Source organism: Toxorhynchites rutilus, chromosome 2, assembly GCF_029784135.1.
Source record: "Toxorhynchites rutilus septentrionalis strain SRP chromosome 2, ASM2978413v1, whole genome shotgun sequence".
Taxonomy (NCBI): domain Eukaryota; kingdom Metazoa; phylum Arthropoda; class Insecta; order Diptera; family Culicidae; genus Toxorhynchites; species Toxorhynchites rutilus.
Genome location: NC_073745.1, coordinates 193,237,740 through 193,264,443, shown reverse-complemented (window position 1 = coordinate 193,264,443; position 26,704 = coordinate 193,237,740). Strand labels below are relative to the sequence as shown.

The window sequence follows — 26,704 nt, the reverse complement described above, 5'->3', positions numbered from 1 at the left end:
AAAGGTGGAGTTCCTTCCAAGGACATATTCTTGAATGTCTAAACTTCAGAAACATGAAGAAGAAAAAAACATTTTTTTTTGAATTTCTAGACAAGAATACCTTCTTGTGTCAGTTTTCAGATAATTGTGTAGTATGATCGTTAATGGAAAAAGACACACTTATCTGTATTATATTACTTAAAGATTACTTACAGATTTCTGTTGACAATGTGGTTAATCTACTGAGAAGACAGAGATGGTTTTATTCTCAAGACATTATCCTGCAGATTTTCAATTTTATGCTTTTTTTAGAAAGAACATTTGCATCTCAATAACTTATTCCTATTCCTCTACACGGAACATTGATAATTAACGTTGTTAAACCATTTGAAAATGAATTCGACAAAAAGTAGCATGGTTTCAAAATGTATTTTTGTAAGAAAACATTAAATAGAAGAACATCACATGTTTCCAATTTCAAAACTTTTACCACCCTCTTTACCGAATTATATTTAAGATTTCTACTAGTTCCATGTGTTTAATATGCCGAATCATGCTGATTGTTATGCGTTATCGCATATACAAATGAGAAGCTACACTTTATTTTTATCAAATTACTTTTAAATTCTAACATTCTCTATATTTTCTCTCTCCGCTCTCATCGTCCTGATGGGCATTTGCAGGTTGCAATAAAAATAATCGATAAAACATGCCTCGACGACGAAAATCTTGCGAAAACGTTCCGGGAAATATCAATACTGAAACTGCTGCATCATCCCCACATAACGCGCCTATACGAGGTGATGGAATCACGTAACAAAATCTACCTGGTGACAGAACATGCGGCAAAAGGCGAGATTTTCGATCATCTGGTAGCGAACGGACGAATGAAGGAAGAAGAAGCCGCTCGAATCTTTTCGCAGATTATTTCAGCTGTTCATTATTGTCATAGGAAAGGAATTGTCCATCGGGATTTGAAGGCTGAGAACGTTCTGTTAGATAATGAAATGAATGTGAAATTAGCTGACTTTGGATTCAGCAATACATTCTCCGAAGGAACTCCGTTGAGGACGTGGTGCGGGTCGCCGCCATACGCGGCACCAGAAGTGTTCCAAGGTGTGGAATACGATGGCCCTAAATCGGACATATGGAGCTTGGGAGTTGTACTGTACGTACTTGTATGTGGTGCTCTTCCTTTTGATGGTGCAACGTTGCATGACTTACGAAGTGTCGTAGTTGCGGGAAAATTCCGTATCCCATTCTTTATGTCACAAGAATGCGAACATTTGATACGACATATGCTGGTTGTGGAGCCTGAAAAACGATACACACTCAAGCAGATAGCGAATCACAAGTGGCTAGAAGTTTATAACGCTATCCCAATGCTTGACTCTGGTTCCTACCCGATTACAGAAGGCGCAAATTTAGACACAGTCGTCATGACCCATATGCTTCAACTTCCCGGCCTTACGGCCGATATGATTGCACAATCTGTCCACGAAAATCGATTCGATCACATTTATGCAATATATTATCTTCTGGTGGACAAACTGAAGCAAAAACGAAAAGAAAAAAGCCGATTACAGCATCATGCAAGCTTAGCATATTCGCGTTCACGAAAGACAAGTATTACAACCGGTATTGTAGACAGAACAGAAGTTATAAAGAATGACTCATTCGAGCGGCTAAGTCCACTAACTAATACTGGATCAACGATCCTAAGTATGTCAACAAGTCTCGAACCGACAGAGGAATTAGAAAAATATGATCTCGAAACAGCAAATATCGCTCGAACTCCGGAATCAAACGATCATTTGTTCCCACCTAGTTGTGCTAATACCTCTGCTACTAGAAGGCACACAGTAGGACCAGGAGACATTGCTCATGAACAATCCTTAGTTAATCCGAATGCCCCGATATACTTCAAAGCCGGATCGGCCGAACAACAAGCTCCTACACAAAACGTACCCATTAACATACCAATGCTGCAGAACCAACCGATCCACAACCTAACTATCAAAGACCAACATTTGCTTAAACCTCCAACAGTAATGGGTGCAAGTAAGTAGTGTTGTGCATTGTTTATTTTAATATCTCTACCATAAACCATATTGTATATAGCAGGTGCCTTTGGAAGACGCGCATCAGATGGAGGAGCCAACTTGCACATCTACTATCCAACTACGTCCAACTTCAACGAGCAACCAGTTGGAGAACCTTCATACAGTGGTCAAGCAGGTCAGGCATTGGCAACCGGGGGCATTTCTGTTCTAAACGATTATCCAATGCCTGTCGTGACCATGGTGGAGCCCACTGATGACACCAATGACGAAATACAAAGGTTAGATATGCTTTCTTTACTTTGTTTCGAACTTCTACAGTAACAGGCTATCAGATCATTTTTAACAGCAGGAAATTGACGTGATTGGCTTTAACCTAAGGTGCAAACATGCCCATACAATGAACGTTTTCGAACGATTTGTAACAACAAATGCATAACATGTATCTTTGTAATAGCAAGAGTCTCATCACTCGCAAAACAACTTCCATATAATTTGGTCAAAATGTGTTTCTCTGTTGCGGAACTTTTGAGTTAAACTGCGGCCAAGACGTGGTGCATAAATTACGTAACGCTAAAAATTTAGATATCTGTACCCGTAACGCAATTCCTATCTCTAATACACTCAGGTTTTTTTACGCGGTTTTTTACGAGGTTTTTTTACGCGGATTTTCCAATTAACGCGATTTTTTTTATCAGAGATAAGTGAAAAAGAAAGTCGAAAAATCGTACAACTCGGATTACACCTTCAACAGGGATGTGAAACAGCAGGCATGATAGTCCGCTTGTCTCAATGATCTACATCAGGGTTTCTCAAAGTGGTCGATATCGACCCCCTGGGGTCATTTCCGGTTTCCAGGGGGTCGACACAAACGAAAATTGATTTTGGGGGTCGACGAAGTCTGAAAATCGACCCGTATAAAATAACTAAAGTTCAAATTTGAAATATTTAAGATGCTGCATAAAGTGTGTTAGGTGAACCACCCTGTTATAAGAATAACAAATATTCAAGTAGAAAGTATTATTGTTGTACATTTCACAAAACCCAACAAGAAGATGAACGTGCGCAAGATGAAAAGAAAGAAGTACAAAAAGTAATGCATAATGTGATTGAACGTACAAGTCCTTCAGGCACGTATTAAATTCCTCTGTATTTTAAACATATACGTGATTTAACACGAAAGAAGTCATCATCAAATTCATGTTCAAACATGCCCCTGATATTTTACTGTTTAACAAGCTTGCCCTTAGGTTGCAAGTTCATTTCGTTCTGAAATACGCTTAAGCTTCAATGATAATAAACTCATCTACTATTTTAATTCAAGAGATTACAACGTGTTTACATAGCTGAATAAAGTGAACTAGAACAAAAGTGATTGAAAAAGAATTCACAAAATGTTTGGTTACCTATGTGCATGGCGTGATAAAAAAAATTAATCTTTTAGCTCATGCCCAATTTATCAAAAAGCCATCGAAAATAAGACAAAACTCTAGTTTCTGGACACCGAAAAAGGTACACAGTTGGTTGGTCTCACAATATACCCATCGCATCAACACGGTTTGATCCGTGCGTCCAAAACAACCTCGTTTTCTTCCTTTTCTCCCCAAAGAGCGACCGTCCGGTTCAGGAGCTTCTTCTCAAGTCCCTCTTTCTGCCTTCGAAATTCCGATCGTTCGCTTCTCGGTCCACTCATTTGGTCAGAATGGTCAGAATTTTCATTTTCGGATTTCCTAGCTATTGGGCCAGTGTTCCCAACGGCGATATATAAAATCGCGAGCCAAAACGTGCTAATTCCGTGTCTCTTACACGATCGCCTCCACGAAGAGTCACACTCCAAAACACTCCAGGTGAACCTAACATCAAAATTGTCACCTTTGAAGCAAATCTGCGACAAGCATTATTCGGAAAGTGAGGATATGGCCGATAATATTTCCGATAATAGTTCCTCCTCCCTCAATGGCCAATCGCTTCCTAAGTGCCTGACACCATGCTGATTATCATATTCATCACGACCCCAATCCTCCCTCATCATGCGCGGTATCCACTGTGTCGTCCATATGCTCACACGGAGCAACTGACGGTGCTCAACTTAGCTTCCACCACTCGGTGACCACATCGCATACATCCTTCTTTTTTTTTGTATTATAGAACACTTTTGGCTGGTTCGTCACTTTTACCTTCCATTTTTGGAAGACTGTCGGGAGTGAGAATTGAACTCGTGACCTTTAGCGTGAGAGGCATGAATGTTACCACTACGCCAGATCGCCTCCACATATATCCTTCACTCTCCGGAATCGGTACCAGTGCCCGTCGAGAATCTCCCTCGACGTGTACGAGCGAACGCATGATGGGTGCAAGCAGGGCAGGCAGGGTACTAGCCCTTGGTATTATTTTGGGATTGCTTCCTTTCACTGGACTGATACCAGTGCCGGGAAACAGCCGCCCATGCCGATGAGAGTTGCTTCACGCACTGGGTAGTGGGTGGTTCTCTTCCGAGGCCGGTGTTGGTTTGTTTCAACAATCACGAGTAGAACCCGAACTCATCGTAGATGAAAAATGAAAATCGACTCTCCTCCCAGTAGCTTCGCTTCGACTATGACTACTTCGGCATTCACCGTCAATCAGCCTTGAATTGACTAGAAATGAATTTACGAGCGTTAATAACTGACGGATGACTGATGTACTATTCTAACAAATGGTTATTCTAATTGACGCGAAGAATGAATACAAATCTGCCTCTTCATTCTATCTGACTTTAATCCACACTACTACTACTACTACTACTACTACAATCTTATTTTAACGTCCCTATAAAGTTAAACGAAAACTTGGTTTCTGATACAAAAAAGAAGTTACACCATTAATGGACGACTCCATTGTTTACCCACCGTGAACTCAAACTAACGAACTTAGACAGTAAACAGGTATGCTAAAAAAAGGTCCACGCGTTAGTATTAGTAAAGTTTGTGCAGTTTGCAGTTTGGGAGGAATTCTAAACAAAATTTCAGTTCACTCTGTCTCCGAGTTGAATTTTGTGAAAAAAAAACATACAGAAAAACAGGTTTACAGGTTAATGTTACTGTATTTTTGCGTGTTACGACCTTCTAAGCAACGTGAATCTGCGTTTTTCAGAAAATCCTGCTCTGTAATTCAATGTTCCATGGATGGCCCAACAGTAATTTGGAAAATGTTTAAGGATTTTATAAGCGAGGTTCAAGAACTTACATCAAACCCGTTGTACGCAATTCTCAACATTGGAAGCTGCGAACTCATTCTTGTAATTCTTCCAAGGAGTGGCTGAGAAAAACCGAATGGAATTTGGATAATTTTTAACACCATTGTACAATTTGTTTAAAAACATTCCTCTGAGAAGGGCACTCCACAATCCACTCAGAGCCGTGGAAAAAATCGGAAAAAAGAGGAAACTCTCGGAGAAACTAAAATGAAACTCACGGTTACTTCGAATGGAACAGATGTACTTTATTGAGCAGTTACTAACAGAGAATGAAAAAATATGACATTTGAACATGCGCCTCATGCGCCAAGGTTGTATGCACCACCAGGTATGTTAATTTTACTCTCCTGAAGGTAGCCATTCTACTCCAATACTCCTCCTGAATGACTACAGGACACTAGTCCGCAGCTAATGAATAAAGCCTGAGAGTGTTACCCGGTCGAACATCCATCTTTTCCTCATATTGTTGAATTTCTTCACTGTAATGTAGACTTTGAGACTAGTAGTGTCAATCTTTTTCGATAGTTTGTCCCGAAGTTTTATCAGCTGTGCAGTGTTCTTAGCTATTTTTCCAAACTTTTTTATCCTCCGCTTCAAGATTACCTAATATTTTTCTATTGGGCGGAATTGAGGACAAATGGGTGGATCTAGGTTGTTGTCAATTAAATTCAAACCAAAACAACCAAAAAGTCCATCAATATCTTGAATTTCGCTCCATCAGGGCAAGTACCTTGCCAAATCACGAACTTACGAGCAAATTTATTCATGAATGTGAATTTAAATCTGCCAGGGACATCATCTAGGTAAGATTTTTTGGCCAGGAAACTGTTCAAAATCCATCTTTAAGTAAGTTTTCAAGTCAAGTAAGTCGTCAATTAGCAAGTATTCTTCGTTGTACTTCATGAACGTTTGGTCATACCTGAATAGTGACGGTTTACCAAGACGGGTCAAAGAAGCATATAATCCCACGTCCGAAAAAGACAACATCTTCTGAAAGGACTTTTTTCTGGTTTATTGTTGCAGGAGTTACGAAAGGTTCATTTTCAAGTATGCAGCTTTTTCTGGAATTTGACAATTTTTTATTTTGTGTTTTCCTGGACACTGTGCAGATCTAACGAGGTATTATTTTTTTGTGCAGTCTTTTCGGAAACAACGGCCTTACAGTACATTCCATCATCTATCACGACGCAACCGTATTTCATCAGCAAATTCTTGGAGAGCATCCTTGAACGTTTCTTTGGTTCCAGATATTACTTCGCATTACGGTTCGATACAACTTGTGTCTCGACATTTCTCAAACCACCATTTGAATTTTTGAATTTAGGATTGCGAAGCTCATGCCATTTTCTCCGTGTCTATCGTTGACAAATCCGGGCACTTTCGAGTGAATTTTGCAATCAGTTACTTTTGCTTCGATCTTCTGGTTCTCTGTCGATGGTTAGACCTTCTTCAAATTCTATCAGGATTTGAAATACCGTGAAGTTTTGGACAGTTTAACAGTTCAGCCGACTCATGAGAGGATAGTTCTGATTTTAATTACGTTCATGCAGGATAGATTCGAACTCATCTTGACACTTAAAATAATAAATTCATTTTCTCATACTGCTTTACGATTCATTCTTTCCCAGCAAACTGCTATATTTTTTAATATAATGGTTTTTGATTCTCCAAAAACTTTGTCAAATATCCAAGATATGATTCTCCAAGAATCAGTTGCTATTAGAATTTGTCATAAGATATCATAAGATATATAATGATAGCATGTGCCAAATCTTAAAATAATCTGTTCGAAACCTATAAGTGATGATTTGATGCGGAAATCAACAACGGAAAAATCAAGACTACATAAATGGAGTTTGGAAGAAATCGAAGAGCGATACGAATTAATTCTTGGGTAATGTTAGTGAAAAACTCAAAGGAAAGGAAAAACACGACTTCTAATAAATCCAATTAGCTTTATTTTTACAAAGCCGATCGTTTGAATTAATATTACAATCAGGATAAAACAAGATTAACCTTATAGTTCCGGTAATATAAAATAAGCTTTAAATATAGCCGCAATTCAATTATTTCCTGGATTCGAGAAAATGCAAAAAAAAGTCCATGCTTGTCCACGGTGGGAGGAATCTAAAATCATACTTTTTCTGTCCACGTGGTATGTGGACAGCCCCTAAGTAAGTTTCTTTGCGAATTAGCGTACTTTTTTTCATCAGTGATTGGTGTAAACACTTAACCATTGCTTGGGCAGTGTTTGTTTTTGTTTTTTATCGATGTTTGAATTTTTTTTATCAAAATGGCAAGTTAGAGGAAAGAAATGTGTTATGGAAATGATATGTTACACATAATAAGTATGAATTGTCGTGGAAAGACATTGCAGGAAATAGCAACTGCTATCGGAAGAACCCACTCTACAGTAAATTAAATCATAAACATAAACTATTAACATTTCTGAACTGATTTCAATAAGAAAAACTTGAACTATACACTCAATTTTGGAATGTCTTAATTGGAGATTTTTTGTTTGTATTTTAAACATGAAGTAGAAATGTGACCTTTTTAATTTTTTTCTTATTACATGAGACTTACTTTCTCTTACTTCTCTCTCATACTTCACCTTCCATTTTTATGTGCATAATTTTTTTAGATTTTTTTTCTTACACCATGACGGCCTTCACCGCATATTTCTCTGATATGAAATGCTATACATGAATTAAATAAATTATATAAAATAAAGAAACGCGTGGAAAAATAATCTAATAAAGCATCTCAACTGACTTTCTATGGGTCCAGATATATGCATGGACGAGGGTGCACGAAACGACACACCGTGGGATGTACAGACGATCTATCGACCGGCAACTCAACGCCAATGGATCCACCGCAAGCGCATTCACCGGCACCTTCAACGACAGTAGGCGGTGGTGGTGGCGGGAGGACACGTCGTACTGGGTTGCTTACAGTTATGGAAAGGCCTCCAGGTATGTGGATTATATTCAATATTTTTTAGCTTAGTGTAGCATGATCTTTTCTATAAGTTAGGCATGCATGTACAAAAATATGATTTTTTTTATCCAATTCCAATTATTTAGTTTTACTATAATTTTATTCTATTTCTTTTCGTTTGATTTTTGCGTAATGTTGATGTTGTAACTCGTGTTTTGAATTAATGTAAACAATATGTAGTGATTAGTCCCGATTTGGTGCGTGAAGTAGAGGCACGAATGAACCGAAATTATCTACCCCCATCGCTAATGACCCCAACAAATCCGCTGATGCCTGTGTTACCTGCTCACATGCCAGTTTCTGGAGTAGCTAGTACAGGGACTCTCATGATGGGGTGTGTGCCGGGAATGAATCCTGGTCCCCAAAACACCGCGAATACCGCGTTGGTGGGTGGTTTTGGATTACTACCTGCAGGATTAGAGCCAAATTCTCCACCAATTGTGCCAGGTCCCTCTTTACAACAACCCACACCGACACAACCTAATGCTACTTGCACTACTGCACTGCAAAATATTTGTAGCAGACGCTTCGCCAGAGCATGTAAATTGCCTACCGTACAGGAGATTGGTAAGTCGATGTTGTTGCGATGAATTTCACAAGAATCTCGTTCGCCGACTAACCCACACCCAGATATGTATGTAAGGATTCATATACTAATCACTGCGCTCTATAATAGTGTCGTTCTATGGTAGTAATTAGTTTCATTTCATCTTTACAATATTTTTGACGTAGGACTACGTCTTTCATTTCTATACCGGGGTGTTTCGAAAACGATAGCGTTACGCCGGAGAACGAAATTTGAACGTTAATAGCTCCTAAACAACTGAACGAAATGGTATGATAAACACTTCATTCGAAAGATAAAATGTCTACGGGTTATATACTTGTTACTTTTTTTATCCAAAAACTCGTTTCATTAGCCTTAAAATTGCTTTCAAAACGGACTATTGAAATCACCAATCAGTATATAAGCGCCGCTCGGAAATCCATTCAGTTATAATTGAACAGCGATTGAAGCATGTTGTCGCTGATGAACGGTGTCACCAGTAGCCTGTTTGTGCACCTTAGGAACCTTAGGAACGGAATCCATCGGGAGAAGGAGGAGAGCGACCAAGAAAGCAACAGCATCGAAAATTGGATCCGCTTGAGTCATCGGAGCAGCCGCAACTCTTTTCGTTTGGTGGTTATCGAGAAGAATCCGGAAAGATGTCATCGTTGCTGCAAAATAATCTGCCAGTTCCCCTTGGAATTGAAAATTACATTCAAGCGAAACAGTTTATATTAATGTTTTCTATTTATATAATACTGCGATCAAATGCATTTCGTTTTGTGGTTTTTCAATCAAGTGCAACTAACAGGAAAGCTGAGGATTATTCTTCCCCATCAGTAGAATATTTTTGTATCCAATATTGAATGCATAGAACCTTGTACCTCCAACGTAACGCTCTCGCTTTCGAAGTTCAGTCCCTCAAATATTCATTTATTCATTCATTCAGAATGGATTCAGATTCAACTTAAAACAAGTCGATGTAGAGAAATCGATGATGTCACTTACACTCCTTTCATTTTGAGCCCCTCAAATGATCACTAAATCAACGATAGTCCTACGTCAACCTTGCGGTTATACCACAGGTATAGCCCACTTTCTGTTTTTTCACCTGATTCCATATTTCATATTGTTATTTATACTTGATATTGCAGGTCGCTATAGTCCCGTTCGACGGGCATCGGAAGGCTCCAAGATCAACACACAATTCCAAGGACCATTCCAGGAGTGCCAGCAACTCCAAAAAGGCCTCAACGTTGGCACTCAACAACGAAACCAGTTGATAACACCGAGTCCTCCCCTGGCCGATAACTCAGTGAGTTTGCCCGGATCACCGATGCACTGCAAACCATTCGAAGATAGATCTCAACGGGACATAACACTGCCCCATGATATGATGTTGTCTATCATACCTGGGCTGGAAAAACTGGTATTAGAGAAGCGTATTCAAATAGATTCAGCCAAAAATATTATTAGTACTCGAACGGTACCGTTCGAAGTTCGCCAACAGTTGGGGTTATTTACTCACTCAATTAATCCCGATCTGGGTCACGCACTACAACAGCAATTACAGCATAGTCAAAGTGTCTCGCCGCTATCTGCACGAGCAGGCGCTATTCAAACTAACAACTTTTCCAGCAATTGCGCTGGTACCCCAAATTATGGATACTATGGTGGGCTACCTTATGCTTCGTTTGGAATAGCGGGAAATATACCTGGGTTAAACTTCCCAGGAAGTAATAGCAATAGTGGATGTCCCTCTCCGGTGTATTACAGCGAATGTCCGTCGCCTATCTTACCCGGGCCCTCAGGTACAGCCGGTACAGGTGGTACATCCCCAATGCACCAAATAACACGCGGTATTAGTATTATGAACACTGGGGGAAGTACAACGTCCGCTGCGGGTGGTTCTATCACTCGGGGAACTTCCGCAGCATTCCCGGTGGCATGCAATGAACCTCTAGATCTTAGTATGGATGTAGTGAATAGTTTAGACGCAGATTATCACAGGAACAACTACACGATGAATCCATCTGTTACTGGCTGTTCTTCCCACAACTATTTCGATATGAAAAACTTTAGTCTCATGCCTCCACAACAGATACGTCTGTCAGCAACGCCACCAACTTCACCGAATCTTTGTATAATACAGGAAGAGAATCCTAACGCTACGTCGTTTCAGTGTGGTGTGCCGTACAAGAGCCAGTCGGCTGGTGGATCCCCGGAGGATCTAAGCTTTCAGCATACTCATCCGCAGATATGCCTAACAGATGTACAAGGAAGTGAAATTACGCTAGTAGCTCTATCGGATTCCAGTCACGATAGTGATGATTCGCTCAACTGCCAGAGTTCAGGGTTAGGATTTCAGGGGTTGCTAATATCGGAACCGTCCAGTGATATGCCTTCTATCACTCGTGGCGTCGGTAGAAAAGCTAGTCTTGAAACCGAGAACAATTCAACGTCCACGTCGGCTAAGCTCGACACGGACACTAGCGATTCTTACGCTCGTCGGGGTAGCGACAAGTCATTAGGGTTCAGCGACGATAGTCTCAGCAACGATTCGAATCATTCAAATCATTCGCCTAGTCTAGAGCCATCCACTAGTTCGGGTTTCAAAAGCTGCGATTCTCATTCCGAACAAGATGCCCGACTCAGCCCGGACTCACTGTGTGATACGAGAACGATCAACAAGGATGAGTGCTTCGAGCTGCAGCTGCCTCAGGAATGTTCCACCCTAGATTCTTCTCGAATATTGGAAATGGTAAAGCAGAAAATCGATCTGCAGGTGCCCCCGATGGGTTGTGTATTCAATGCAGCCAAAATAGATCCCACCGGTGGCGGGGGTCAATACAGTGGAGATCACATGGAAAAATCCATAGCTACAGTCGACAATTCTAACCTTAATTTAGAGTATTCCGGTGGTTTGCAGATCGAACTACAAGTGTTCGAAGGACGCATGAAGGATAGCCACAGCGGAAAGGCAATAAAACTTCGGCGTATATCCGGCGATCAAAACGAATACGGTAAACTTTGTCAACAGTTAATTACTTCGCTGACCGTTTGAAAGAATTATCCCGTTCAGTAGATATTATAATGTCGTGTTCTTCTACTACCTTCATTGTTTTTCCATACTTTTGCCATGTTTTAACTGTTGGCGGACCAACGGCAAAATAGGAACAACTACGCAGCGGAAATGGGAAAATCAAATAGAAAAAAACGTAAACGCGGAGACTACTTTTCAATACGTCTTTATTGAACTGAGCGTTACTATGGAATTAAAAAATGCTTCTTCGTTTCCTGTTCTGCTGTCACTGTCAGGAGTGGAATAGCCTCCTGCGTATACTGTAAGGGTGTTTTCCCGTAGCGACGACGGGGGTCCCCAATGTTCCTCCTCGTGGATTCAACCCTGGTGTCCTTCATAATCCGGTACCGAAACCAGACCCAACACCATTACGAACCTCTTTACCTTCAACGACCCCAGGGGTTTAGTGAGGATGTCCTCGATTAGGTCTCCTGATGAACAAAATTTTAGGTTGATCATTCCAGACGAACACAAATAATTGTAATGAAACCGTGTGTCTATATGCTTAGACCTCTTCTTCTGGTAGTCGAGAGAGACAATGTTCAAGCAAGTTCTTTTGTCCTCGAAAATAATCATTGCGTTGATCTGCTTCTGGTTCATTTCTTCCAACAGCGATCGTAGCTGCTCCGCCTCTGACAAGGAAACGTACTCGGCTCACTGTATGACTTCCTGTCGACCGTGTCTTCCGCCCAGTCTGCGTCACAATATCCTGTCAATTCCAACATCTTTTTCTCCTTCCCACCCAACCTCAACCCGTTATCGATATACAATACTTGCGACTGTATGTTGCAAGGTAGAGCAAACATCCGATTAGCTTGTCGTAGTTCAGGTTATCCTTAAGCTTCTCGCTTTCAAGTCTCAGCTCGAAATAGTTCGAGCCCATGGGATATTTCGAACCTTGAACCCGATCTACTTGATAAAGTGGTATTGCTTCAGAGAGTAAAATCCGTTATCCTTGATTACTCGCATCTCCAGGAACCATTGGATGTCCCCGATTCACATTGGCGAATGTGGTTACAAGCCTGACCTGGAACCTGTTGACACTAGCCGCATCCAACTTTTTCTTAAAAAATCATTTGCAGCCTATGATGTTACAACCATTCGGAGGATCTACAAGCTCCCAAGTGTGGCTTAAAATTCAGCTAGTCCTCTTCTAGCTTAGCCTCTGTTCCTCTGAGCCACAAAATGCGAGGTGTGCAGATTACGCGAATAGAAAAGAGAAATAGGCTCTTTACTGGACGCATTCTGGTAGGCCAGATCAGGTAGAGCACATAAGGAGTGTGCGCCTACTGATGTGATCCGGTGGTACCACGTCACATGGGGTTTTTTGGCCGGGCGGAGCCAAATGGGGAAGGAAAATGGAGGGGAAAAAGTGGATTGTTGGTATATTCGGATATGACCGAATGTTATTCGGCCCCTGTATACTCACCACAGCTCCAGGTCCTTCTGGTTGTGCTGATCCTTGGCGGTGGTTCTCGCTGGCGCTCCTCTGGCTCCGTTGGTGACCTCTCCTTCATGGTTGTGATATTGTTGATTCAGACATTACTCGGTTGATTTAGTTTCTGCCACGGAGATTCTGCTTTCGTGGTCCAATTGAGAGTTCACCCGGCGAGACGTGCACCGATTAGGTATTGCCCTCCAACGTAACGCGCATCCCGTCACAGCTACTCACATTTTTCCATTTTTTCATCATTTTTCAGATCAGGCGTTGTCAGCACGCTGGTCGGCCCTCCACTTCTGCTGCAGCTTAGAAATAATATGTGTGATGGCGCTGTTCACTACGTTCTAAGTGCCCTCTTCACGACACATTTCCTCCACGATATTCCCCGCAGGAAGGGCAAGCAGCTTGCGGTAAATCTGGGGCATACGAATACGACGTGTTTCGGGTTCCACCACATCTCTACACTCCGGACAGAGTGGCGACCTTGCGTGCCCGAGTCGGTGTAAATGTAGCCTGAAACTGCCACGTCCGGACAGGAACTGCGTCAAGTAAAAGCTCACCTTTTCGTGCTTCCTGTTCAACCAGGTCGATAGTACCGGTATGAGCCCATACGTCCACCTGCCGTTCTCCGCCGTGCTCCATTGCTGCTGTTTCCCTTTCGTATATAGCATTCACCGTCTTCCGCTAGAAGGATTGGCATCACATGCATGCCGGCGATAACGCATACTGATTCCAACGAGATCGTCCTGTACGCGCTCACAACTCGTATTGCCATGAGCCGAAATGTACGGTTCAGTTTTCTGCAATTCCGCTGAGTTCCGAGAGCCGCAGTTAGTTATCACGACTTTGCTGTCACTCACTAACAGATCTTCCGTTTTAATATGACTAATATGCAGTTTCGCTACGTGCATTCAGTTCCCTACCATGACAATGGACTCATTTGCAAGCATCTTCACTTCTTCAAGGGTCTCGCCTGTCACTGTGAGAGCGATATCATCCGCAAAGCCCACGATCTCCACGCATTTGGGAAGCTTCAATGACAGCACACCGTTGTACATTACATTCCACAGCATTGGGTCCAGGATAGAGCCTTGTGGTACTCCGACCGTTATCTTCATCGGCACTTGTTCTCTGCTAGTCTCGTAGACTAGATCGCGGTTCTGGAAATAGCTCGCTATAGGATTCTGCCATAGGAATTTATGTAGCTTTTTTTTGCGATGTATTCACCTCCACAATCCGATTGAAGCAGTCGTGGCGTCTTTCCAGCTTGAGTTTTGCAAAATGCCACAAATTCACGTATCTTGTCCGCAGCTTCGGATTTCTGTCGTAAAAGAAGCACGAACGCCATCCGAGTAAAATCATCTCCACTCACCATCGAACAGCTGATGTTAGTGTGCACCAGGTCCAACAGCTCCTTCGATCCACGATCGGCTGAGTTCCGGAAAGGGGGGACTGCGCCATTATCGCAGTCCACTATCTTCGACTCAAGTTCCTGTCCATTCGCAAAAATCGTCTTTCCAACGTCGGGATCACGATGGCCTAGCATACGGTGCCAAGTATACTCATAATCTAAAGTATGAGATGGCTGCAAACTCATCAATGCCTGCTTCGCAGTCATTCTCACTAAACATTATTTGAAAAGTTTTACTACTCACTGACACAAGCGTACTCGTCAGTTTCGGTATGAACAGCACATCCTCCACGGCTATTTTGACCGCATCACCATGTCCATTGATAAAAATGATCGTCCCATTACCGATACCTTCTACTTCCGCCTTCTCACCATCAGCCAGCGTTACGTACATTCCCTTCGTCAGTTTGATACTCTTGAAGCCCTACCGATCGCCTGTCATATGCCGCTATGCACCGTTGTCAGCGAACCAACTAGCCGACTCACCCTGACCGACGATCAAAGTAACCGGTCGCTCCTTAATGCTTTGCACTTTCTACGCATTGGGATCTGTCATCTGCGGACTATTTTCTTTTTTCTTTTTTATTTCCGGGTTCCTTCTGCAGAAGACGGCAATTCCTCTTTAGATGCATCGTTTTTTGCAGTGTTAGCACACACGCTTCGACGATTGTTATGATGCTCCGTTAGAAATGCTTTTCCGCCATTAACCACAGCCTCTCCGGATCGTTCGCGTCTCTTCTCAGCTTCTGCCAGTAGTCTGGATTTCACTAACTCTAGCGATAGTTCATCTGCAGACCGTTGATCCAGAACAGTTACCAAAGCATCGTATGACTCCGGCAACGAGCAGAGTAGCATCGTAACTTGCCACTTTTTGGGAATCTGATCATCAATGCTCGCAATGCGCGGCAGCAAACCCTTTGTCGTGATAATTTTTGATGGCCTTCCAGGCAGTTTTTGCACCAGTACACGCACGAACTAAGCTCGTTTGGCTGTCATCAACGCACAGACCAATAGTAGCACGAGATGTCAAATCCACCTTCGTCCATGCTTCTGTCATCGGCTTCGTTTCCGCGTCCACAATCACACTTCAAAGCTTTTCCATAAAAAAAAGCATCTCCATTCACATACTGCAAAACGTTGTTCGTTGGCCATATCCTTTTTTTCTTCCGCACTCACGGGTAAACCAAGACGGGTCTATGGTACTAGGTGAGGCCGTTTCGTCACTAAGTTGGTTAGGGGAGCGGTATATGAGAACAGTACGGAAGAAAGCAGAAGGGGAATTATTTGCTTGTAGCGTGAAAGAAACAGACTGATCACGAGCGAGCTTCGGCACTAGCGTATTATGTTTTGTTTACAAACAAAACACAGTAGACTTCCAAGATGGCTGAAGAGTGGTTTTAGCAAGTTGGCCCACCTTAGGATATACTTCTAGGCGCCTTGGGGTAAACAACTAACACTCGCGACGAAGAACGCGACTTGCGTAACGCAGTTTATCGAAATTTTCACTTCTACTCTGGGCCCATAACCTGTTGGCAGACCAACGGCAGAGTAGGAACAACTACACAACGGAAACGAGAAAATCGAATAGTATAAAACGTAAACGCGGAGACTACTTTTTAAAAGTCTTGATTGAACTGAGCGTTTCTATGGAATGAAAAAATGCTTCGTTTTCCATTCTGCTGTCATTATCAGAGGTGGGATAGCTCTCTGTGCATACTGTAGGGGTATCCACCCCTACACGTACCCGACGACGAGGGGTCTCCAATATTAACAAGGTACTCTAAAAACTTTCGATCGCCAACGAAGAGACATTTCCAATTCCTTTAGTCTTAGGAGTTTTCCTGATTCAAAGCTCTAAAGAAGAAGCGGCTGAACAATTCGAAACGGAGCTTTGCCTCAATAACATGCTAAAATAATCGACACACTGAACATTTTAAACCGGAATCGAGGCAATACGACAAAACATCGCTTTAACAACAAGCGTAGGCGTACAAAAAATTGAAAAACTACTGTGTTAATAATCTCTGCTTGATTAGACGAATGGACATTATGTTTGCCATGTTTAAAAATTTGAATAATTTTAATCTAGTATTGTTACAAGGTTCATTAGCCTGAGATGAAATCTCAAATTTAGTTAAAATGTGTTTGCGTTATATATTTCGTTACGTGCAAAACAAAGTGGCGACGACGTGGTATTCAATTCTAAGTCCAAAGAGATCAAAGAAATTGAGCTCAAAATTTTGTTTTGTAATGAACCCTTTATAAACAAAAAATGCGAATGCCTTCCATGTAGCATCAAATACAAACGAACCAACTTCTTAGTGCAATTGAAAATGTACATTCCAAATGTATAGCTATGAGCCATCGGAAGTACGGAGAAGGGAAACTATCTCCGTATACAATGTAAAATTTGAAGGCTTTCCTGTTGTAAATGATTCCATTAATGTGGTTTTCCTATGGTCATATTTTACCTCTCGAAAAAAACAAACTAAAACATTCCTTCAATAGCGTTATAATACTGCAGCAAGGGAAACTGGCATACTCGAAACCTTGTTCTGTGAATATCTCATCCACAAAATATAATATACATCAACAATATTCTTGGGCAATACGAATAATTCTGAAAACGTAAGTCCGTAAAACTAAAAAAAAGATAAACATTAACGGTGGAAAAAGTTTTGTCATAACAGATGCCCTCTTCGATAATAATTTCTAATGGATGAGTCATAAACGGATGACTTGTATAAAACTGTTTGTAAGAAATCTGCAGCACAAATTTTGTATAGCCCTTAAGCCATATAGAGAGTTAATGAAGAGCAAAATGCTGAACTGATTAATAATAATGCCATACATGTCAATGCAAATACCTCCCCCAACACAAAATCAGAATTTGCAAGAACAAGAATGTGCGACAAAGTTTTAATTTGCAGTTCGATTTCGATTACAATATACTCTTCACTTGTTTTAATATCCATTAATTGCCATAACGTTGTACGTTAACACCGAACTTATCAACCGTAGAGTTCCATAGGCCAGAAAAGAAAGCAAAGTTATTTATTCTTTTTCGACGACTACAAGCTATTCAAACAGACAGTCGCTATTGGAGAGGCGAAATATAAAATACACAGAAAAATATTACAAATAACAAAAGTCTGTCGTTCTGTCGACAAACTCAAATTACTTTCAAAATTTGGATGATTGGGTAAATATTCACTACATAAAGAAATAATTAAGCTATTTCAAATTTCTTCAAAGTATGTAAATATCATAAGGAAAGAATTATCATAAAAAGACTGCTGTGATTTTAACATAAATAAAGAAATGATAAAAAACTACATAATTTCAAAATGCTGTAACTACCGAAATATCCGGCATCCTGCGCGACTTGTGAGGGAGATGACAATTGTCACGTGTGTCACTCGTTTCTACAAGGTGAATTCCGCGATAAATCTCATTTGTATACACACAAATGAACTCTCGCCGTGGAAGACGATCTAGTGTAGAGATAACATCCATACCTCTCATGTTAAGAGTCACGAGTTCAATTCTTACTCCCGACATTCTTCCAAAAAAGAAAGTCAAAGTGACGAACCAACCAAAATGTGTTGAAAGTCACTATAATAGTGTAAAAAAAAACACCTGCCGTATTCCCGTTGTCAATCTTGCCATGTTCTTGCCGTTGTCAATCTATATCGAGGATTGTCACGTCTTGAGGTGTCGAAAGCGCATAACAACGTATAAAAAATGAAACTCAAATAGTTAGCATCGTTTCGATCGTAAAGAATCGATAATATACAGTGGGCCCTATTATAGAAATCGAATCGAGAAGTCGATACAATCACACCGAGCACGAACTTCATGTGTTACAAATCTATATAATATAATATCAAATCTATAGTTGCATCGATAGAATTCACTCGGTCGATGCTATCGACTTGCTCGGTATCTATAATAGAAAAATTGAGCTAACGAGCAAAATTCTTATCGACTCGATTTCTATAATAGGGCCTAGTATATATTAATATACTCAATTTATCTTCAAATTTGAGAATGCGTTTGACAAACTGCAAACAGTTTGAGTTTTTTGTTGTCCAGATGGAAACACATCCTGCGCTGACAAAGGGACTACATTTATGTGAAGCTTCGCACATTACGAAGGAGCGTTATGCGGATATTTTCCGGAGTCAGAGCAAGAATTAACACTATAACAAGGAGCTTTCAACCAGTAGAACGAACACACAGATGCACGGTATCTAGGCGTAAAAGTATTCCTGTTCTATCGATACACAACACATGTCGGATTTTTCGGCGTAAGAATATTCGTATTGTTCGAATGTTCACATTTGGACACAGTGGGACTGTTGATATTAGATTGTTGAATAGTTGTGTTATAAATAGAGTGAGAGGCTGGAATCACCATCACATGATGATTGATGCATGGACGTAGTTGCTAGAATAACACACAAAGATGGTCAGTTGAGAGGCCCTGCATTATGAGCTCTGATTGTTCGCTTAGTAGCGGACACACAACCAATTAGGCTACGAAAACCCCCATCAAAAGTCCTTGTTTTGGCCAAATTTAGCTTCGTACCACTACTCCAAACAGCGCGGTTTTGTGATATGCGGCTTTGTGAAATTTATGCCACCTATAGAAACCAGTAATCTTTTACTTCACAGCGAATCTCGTATTCTACCGCCTTAAGAGTGTTGCAACTAGGTTCAAGAACCGAATGACATTGGATCATGAGTGCGGAGCGGAAAAGAAGGCAAGACCAATTTCACCTGAATTTTCAACATTTCAACACGTGATGTTGTCAATAAGGTCGGCGTTTCACAAAGCTTTGTTCAGAAAGTCATGCTATGGACTGGACTTTTTTCGTCTTCACAAAGCTGTGCATATTACATTTCTCAAAACACGATGAATGACAGCAAAATATTGCTGAAAACCACACTAGAAACTTTTATATGGTGATGTTGACCAAGTACAGTTGCTGTGTGATAGATGACGTAACATACGTGAAGGCACAAAAAACGCGGGGTCTGAGATTTTTTTTGCAACTCTGTTTTTATGGTTCATGTCTTGTTTCTGATCTGTGTTTTTTTTTCGACGTTTTTATGGTAGTTTTTTGAACCTTTAAATAGCGATTTTCCTCTCGTTCGACTCATTTGTCGTCTTATTTCAACGCGGTGGTGCCTATTTCTTCGTTTGTTCGTGCTAAGTGTGTGAAAACAGTGTGCTGTTTTGACTGTGATTGCATTCCAAAAACAATACCGTACCACACTCCACGCTTTTTTTCTCTCGGAATGACATCTACATTTGAACATGGAAACTAAAATCGTACGCAAATCACGACATTACAGCATACAAGTCAAGTTTCAGACTATTTGAAACTTGTTCCGCTCCCTGCATATCAGTAGGCGCTTAAGAATGGCTAAGACATGCTCAAAATGCTCTGATTCTATCACCGGTATTGATTATGTTGTTTGTCGCGGGTACTGTGGTGGCTTTTCCACATCAATATTTGCTCCGGAGTATCAAGAGCATTACAGTCGTACTTCACGTCACACAAGAAGAATCTTTTTTGAATGTGTGACAGATGCGCTGAACTGTTCGAAAACTCGCTCCTCCGATCTATTTCGGCAAATGCTGAGCAAACATCATCACTAAACTCTTTGACGAATGCAATTACGGAGTAACGTGTTGAAATTAAGCAGATGAGCTCAAATCCCAGTGTTCAGTTTTCTCCAGCTGCTAACTGGCCTTCAAAAACACAACGTAGGACCAATAAAAGGCCGCTTGATCTGAATACTACTGAATGAGCCTCAGAAAACTGCCGTGTTTGTAGTAATCAGATGATAGACAATGTCGTGTTGGTACCTATGTGTAACTAGGAGGAGCAGAAATTCTGGTTGAATCTCTCCAGAATTCGTCCTGACGTTACAACCAAAGCTGTGACAGCAATGGTCAAAGCAAACCTCCAAACCAACAGCGATCTTACGGTGGTGAAGCTGATTCCAAAAGACAAGAACACTGTGAGGAATGCACGGGAGAGCTCGGAATGGGAAATAATTATTACACACCAATTTATTCACTGACTTCAAACACGTTTATTTTCAGTTCCAGCGATACACCTATCACACCTTGTCTCTAGCGAAGCTTCTTCAATTCTGTCCGTTTTTCCTCACATCTACACTCTTGTCTATTATGTATTCTCTCCTCTCTCAACTTTCCTAAACCAGGGATGCGTCATCTGATGTGTAAGGGACAATACATTAATTGTTTTTAGTCGAGGGGTAATACATATATCAAGACCCTACAAACACCAGCTCTCTCACTTTTGTGTCTTTCAAAGCCATCCCGGTCCTTAGTTTGAGAATGAAGAGGGGATCTTCCAAACCGCTATCGCAGGCAAGTACTCATTCAATAGTAGCACGTATGTACCTGATTTGCTCAACGGTTCTAGACAACGTTTCTGTTTCTCCTCTGATTCATTTCAACCGCCATCGATGTGCCTTTCTTCAAGCTTCAATCAGCCACATTCATCATCTGCATCAAACACTCGCTCGACGCCGGGATGCACATCTGCCAGCCTTATGGGAGCCCCTAATCCCCTCATCTCAGTTGAGTATTTCCAGCAAGCGCTCAACAGCCATTCCGGACCTGAGTTTGAGAATGGAAAGGGGGCCTCCCAAACTGCCATTGCAGGCAAGTATACATCCGAAATCAGCACTTACGTGCCTGATGAGTCTGACGCTTTCAGTAAACATCCTCGCCATTGGAAACACATTTACCGTTTACCGTAACGATCGCAATCGCCGCAATAGCTCCAAATCACGTGGTAGTGGTGTTTTGATAGCTGTCACATCCAGGTTGGGCGGTTTCAACGATCCCACTCCGGTGGGTGACACTCTAGAACAGCTTTGGGTTAAAATCCGGACGGAAGGTTTAGTCGTTAGTATCGGCGTAATCTATTTACCACCTGATAAGAGATCTGATCTCAACTGCGTCGGGAAGCACATTGATTCCGCTGGAGCCGTCATTTATCAGCTTGAAGCACAGGACGTTGCATTCGCGTTCAGCGACTGCAACCAGTCTGGTTTAGTGTGGAACATCTCGTCGAACGCCCCACCTTCCATCGACTGCTTACGATCACGTTTTCGGTTCCTTCCTCGGCCTTACTCGATGGATTCTGTTTTCATTGACTTACGCAGATCAATCTAGTGTTGAACAGGAATGGCCACTTGCTCGATCTAGTGCTAGCAAATGATGCTGCATTATCAAGGTGCTCGATTGCCAAGGCCACTCATCCAGTTATCTCACTCGATATCGATCATCCAGCTCATATCATTGCTCATATCATCGCTGATTGCGTACCAGCGCGGAGGGCTGCACAAAAACCAGTTTGCGGTAACAGAAGGTGAGAGAACTTAAGAGGTTAAAATCCTCTGCTCTCCGGCGTTTTTGTAGGCTGTGATGTCCACTTGCTAAACAAGAGCTGAACCGGTGGAGCAATGACTACCGTTTGTACAATCGTTTCTGTGTGGCATATCAAACGCGATGTCAATAGAACTTAACTTAGCGCTTAACCTGTGACGGGTTAGCACAGGTTAGCACCACCACTAGCACAACAGTACGTAGCCGATAAACGGGTAACGCTTCAACGCATACCCACACATAGACACGAGCCGAATATCTACTCCTCCTTATACCATTCTTCCACTCTTTTACGGACTCTCTTCGAGTTAAGTGCGATTCACATACAACATACACGTCACGTTCACGTCCCGTCACGTCAAAATACGTCAATGATTCTACCATGCCATTCTCATGAAAACATTCACATACACCAGCAACGTAACGACCCGTCAGCATACGTTCAACGAAAACGACCGGCAGAATTTACAGAAAAGAATAATTGACGGAGACGGACGGCTCGTTTGGTTTTTGTCTGGGCTTTGTGTCTCGGCTTTTGTTTTGATTTGGTTGTACAGTAATTTACATCTAAATCGACATTAAGCTAAATGAACAGATCTGTGATGCAACACGTTTAATTAGACATTTTTACCTCTAATTGGACATTTTTGTAAACATTGAGTTCGGGCCCAAATTATGGTCCCACATTGAAAGTCGCCACCAGTCGCGAATGTCCAATTACTGGTCAAAATCGACTCCAATGCGACACTGAGTGGTGCCTCAGCATATCGCATTATAAGTAACTTACAGTACTTTTTTTGCCAACATATCTCTTAAGGCCTATTACACATTATCCGGTTTCTGCCGGACCGGTTTCAAAAAACGCCGCTGGGTTTGGACGGAAAATCGGATAACAATGTGAAAGAGACCTCGCGCTACACAAAACATCTCTTACATACAAATACACTACACAAAACTGTACATCTCTCACATAGACATGCATGCATTTATTTATATAGTGGATTGACAGGTACACATTGCTGCAAATATTCCGGCTACATGCAGCTGTTTGCAGACCGAAACTTTTTAAACCACAGCTGCTGCGGCAACCACGAGCGTTTTCATATTGTGTGGCACATCAGGAGCATGGTCAAAGTAAGAGCAGCCCTCACGGGCATTAGCGCATCCTGGATCATAACGGTGTTCTTGCAGCACCTATTGTAAATACTTCCGCCCCACTTTAGAATAACTAAATTTAGTCCAGTTGTGGTGTAGTCATTCATATGCTCAGTTATTTTGTTTCTAAACATACACAAATAGCATGATTTTTTCACACGTTCTGTTGCCACATATTGGTTCAACAGTCTCAGAAACAAGTGTACAATTTTAAGACCGAAAAAATAATAACATTCCGTAAGAAGCTAGCGGCACTATTTATTTATATGTGTAATGTGTTCATTTCCTGTGATTATCTTGGAATTTGTCTACGAGATAATATATGCCCTTTCATTCATTCTAGAGTGTTTTTCATTTCACCATTACAGTAGAAATCTGTACGACTAAAATAACATCATAATTCCTTCCTAAAAATAACATGATTCCTTCAAATGCTATCCCATTGCTGCATCCGCAGATCCTCGTCCAGAAACGGGCTCAGCATATGCCGCAATTCGTCGAGCACCTACTCCTGGGGCAGCGGTAGCTTCTCGAGCGTATAGCAAATCAACGCACAGCTATTTATACGTGGATCTTGGGCAAAGAATGCCTGACTCAGATATTTTAATTTGAGATTTGGGTGATTTTGTTATGACAGAACCGATGCTTCGGTGTCGGGCATCTCGATCACCGATCACAGATCGGACATTTTGGGCTAGAGTTCCTCAAGCCGAGCCTCGACCACTTCGTCGTCGATCGCGTCCCAAATCAGGTCAAACTGTCTGAAATACCCAATAAGAATATTAGGAGAGCTATTTTTGATGTGCTCAAATAAACAAAGACTGACCTCCTCATAAAATCTCGATAAAGTCGCTCAAAATATGCCCTTTGAAGAACCAGTTGGAGATTTGTTTGACATCATCGAACTTGTTCAGTAGCGAATCTGTGAACAATACAAAAACGGAAGATAATTTAAGAACTCGTAGTTGCTGTGAGCTAAACATAAACAGAAGTTAATTTAATAGCTCGATTAATTTGTCAGAAGACACTACACACCGTTGAACATAATCCATGGCAAAACACTCCATTTCATCACTGAAATTTTTCACTGCAGCTAAATAAAGAAGCGAAATAAAAAATTCAGTGTCCATACCACTTGCAAATTCTGTTTGATTTCAAAATCAACAAACAAACGTCAAATGGCACACACATACTAATATATGGGGCGAAAAATTGCCTGAATTGTACTAATACTAACAGACATGAAAACAACTGTCAATTCGCGTGGAGGTTCGTGCTCCGCTTTTGGGAAATGATAGTGATAATTGATTTTCGGGTGCAGTTAACACATATTTAAAAATAAAAATTATGAATGAAATTAACATTTTCTTATAAAATATGTTCTTAATGCAATAGTGTTACACGTTCTTTTGCAAGTGATGAAAACCCCCTGAACAAGAATTGTGTTTCATAATAATTTCATATTACAATGATGAGTTTTAGTGACAATATCAAGAAAATTATACAAAAATGGTTAAGTAAGAATCAGTATTACGAGTTTTAAGTGATCACATAATAAAAAGTAAAAATTTTCATTAAAAGTTTGAACAATTTAACTGTCTTAAGGTCTGATATTCTCATAGGGAATGATTTACTTTCCCAAACCGGTGTCTGTACCAGACGTCGACACAATACTACTGTCATCGCGTATAATGCTTGTCCGGTCACCGGACATTGCAGTCGCAGTGGACGGCTGCATCACGGCGCCGTGAAGAGGTTGGTACGGTCGAAATTTGCCATTTGGGATACTAACCGGTCCGGCGGAAACCGGATAATGTGTAATCGCCCTAACTCCAAATTTCGGAATGAAAATCAGTAGTGGGTCGGACTACGGGGTTTAAGCATTTAAATAATTGAATTCAATGATTCTCATTGAATTTTCCAAAATTTAAAACTGATTCTAGGCATGCTGATTTTAAAGGGGGCATTGCAATTCAAAATTGTTGTAGGTGGCGACACCAGGAATAAAATTAAATAAATCATTCGTTTGGCATTTGACGTGACGGTGCTGGTGAAATCATTGACTGCATGTGTGAATTGGTGGAGACGTTGACGGAACGTAGACGTTCTTCTCCATAACGTGCTATGTGAATCGCACATTAAGTTGCACATTTGGCGTTCTGGATTTATATAAGGCTAATTTTTGAAAAACACGAATCCATCGAACTGCCCTAGAGCGGGAACTAAGAACGAACCTAAGGAATTGGAATAATAATAGAAATATAGAAAGGTACCGGGTACTGTTGCACAGAATGACGTGAAGAGAAAGTGTCTAGAATCTTACCAAACAGCCTCAAATAAATGATTCAATATAAGTAAACGAATCTTTATACATGTATAAAACTTTCCTAGGAATTTGTTTTTTTGACGTAGGACTACGTCTAACCGGAAGATATAGGGGGTGAAATGGAAATCTAGGCACTGAACAAGTAGGAAAAAATGCAAGATTTGGAACGCTTATAACTCGAGCATTTCTCAATAGATCGCAAAGGTTTTTGCATCAATTGATAGGAAATATATCTACGCATCTATCATAACGAATAACATTTCATTTTTCTTGAGATAAATAATTGAATAGTTGTGAAATATCAAGCATTCTCAAAATTCACTATGTGCCCATTTTTGATTGGTCCATTTTGTGCTCCTCAAATCGTACCGACCAAAACGGGCAACCAGAGCAGCAGCGAAATAGAATGAAGCACGATTGGAAAGGAAAAAGAAAAAAATGAACGAAACATTGGTCGCAGTCTCACACATGCGTAATTCTCGAGGCAGCCAGTCAGCTTAAAAATCCCCGCTCCGCTGCCGTAACGATCATTCTCATTCAAACCGTACACCACATCGGTTCGCATCACAACACATCAACAAACCAACCCAAGCAGCCATGTCTGGACATGGTAAAGGAGGAAAAGTGAAGGGAAAGGCAAAATCCCGCTCGAACCGTGTTGATCTGGAGTTCCCCGCAAGGGTAGCTAGGCCGAGCGCGTTAGTACCAGTGTACCAGTCCACCTAGCCGGCGTTATATAGTTTCGGCCGCCGAAGTGATCGAGTTAGCTGGCAAAGCTACTCGCGACGATAAGAAAACCCGCATTCGGAACAGAACACATTCGGTTCGGTGGACATCAAGACAACAGGCAGTTGCAGCGAGTGGCGAATGGCAAAAGCAATCGCAAAACGGCATCAGGTAGCAGAAGAAAAAAGTTTGTTCTTTATACAAACTGCTTTGGTGGCAAATCCAGAACAAGGCGGCATCGAGGGCGTTCGAAATGGTTTTCTTCAATACCATGAGTACTAAGTTTTCTAAATTGGAACCATTC

The 26,704-nt window shown here is 41.3% G+C and overlaps 1 protein-coding gene and 1 long non-coding RNA gene across 5 annotated transcripts in view; one reads left to right on the top strand and one right to left on the bottom strand.

Annotated features, from left to right (window-relative positions):
• Positions 1 to 16,713, top strand: part of LOC129765419 (uncharacterized) — a 31,546-nt gene extending 14,833 nt beyond the window's left edge. The window contains exons 2-7 of one of the 4 annotated variants that reach the window (XR_008741430.1): positions 663 to 2,040; positions 2,101 to 2,320; positions 8,065 to 8,252; positions 8,458 to 8,844; positions 9,979 to 13,534; positions 13,607 to 16,713. Coding sequence is in view for 3 of the 4 variants with exons in the window: in XM_055765730.1 (XP_055621705.1) it covers positions 663 to 2,040; positions 2,101 to 2,320; positions 8,065 to 8,252; positions 8,458 to 8,844; positions 9,979 to 11,888 (4,083 nt within the window). In the remaining variant the exon portion in view is untranslated. Of the gene's footprint in view, positions 1 to 662; positions 2,041 to 2,100; positions 2,321 to 8,064; positions 8,253 to 8,457; positions 8,845 to 9,978 lie in introns of all 4 variants that reach the window. The other 3 variants (XM_055765731.1, XM_055765730.1, XM_055765732.1) reach the window with 3 other exon arrangements.
• A 6,469-nt stretch (positions 16,714 to 23,182) lies between these two features.
• LOC129765236 (uncharacterized) lies at positions 23,183 to 24,507 on the bottom strand. Its single transcript, XR_008741407.1, has 3 exons — positions 24,384 to 24,507; positions 24,175 to 24,270; positions 23,183 to 24,109 (listed from the first exon to the last, which is right to left on the bottom strand). It is a non-coding gene; the product is annotated as an uncharacterized LOC129765236 (long non-coding RNA).
• Positions 24,508 to 26,704: the final 2,197 nt, after the last annotated feature.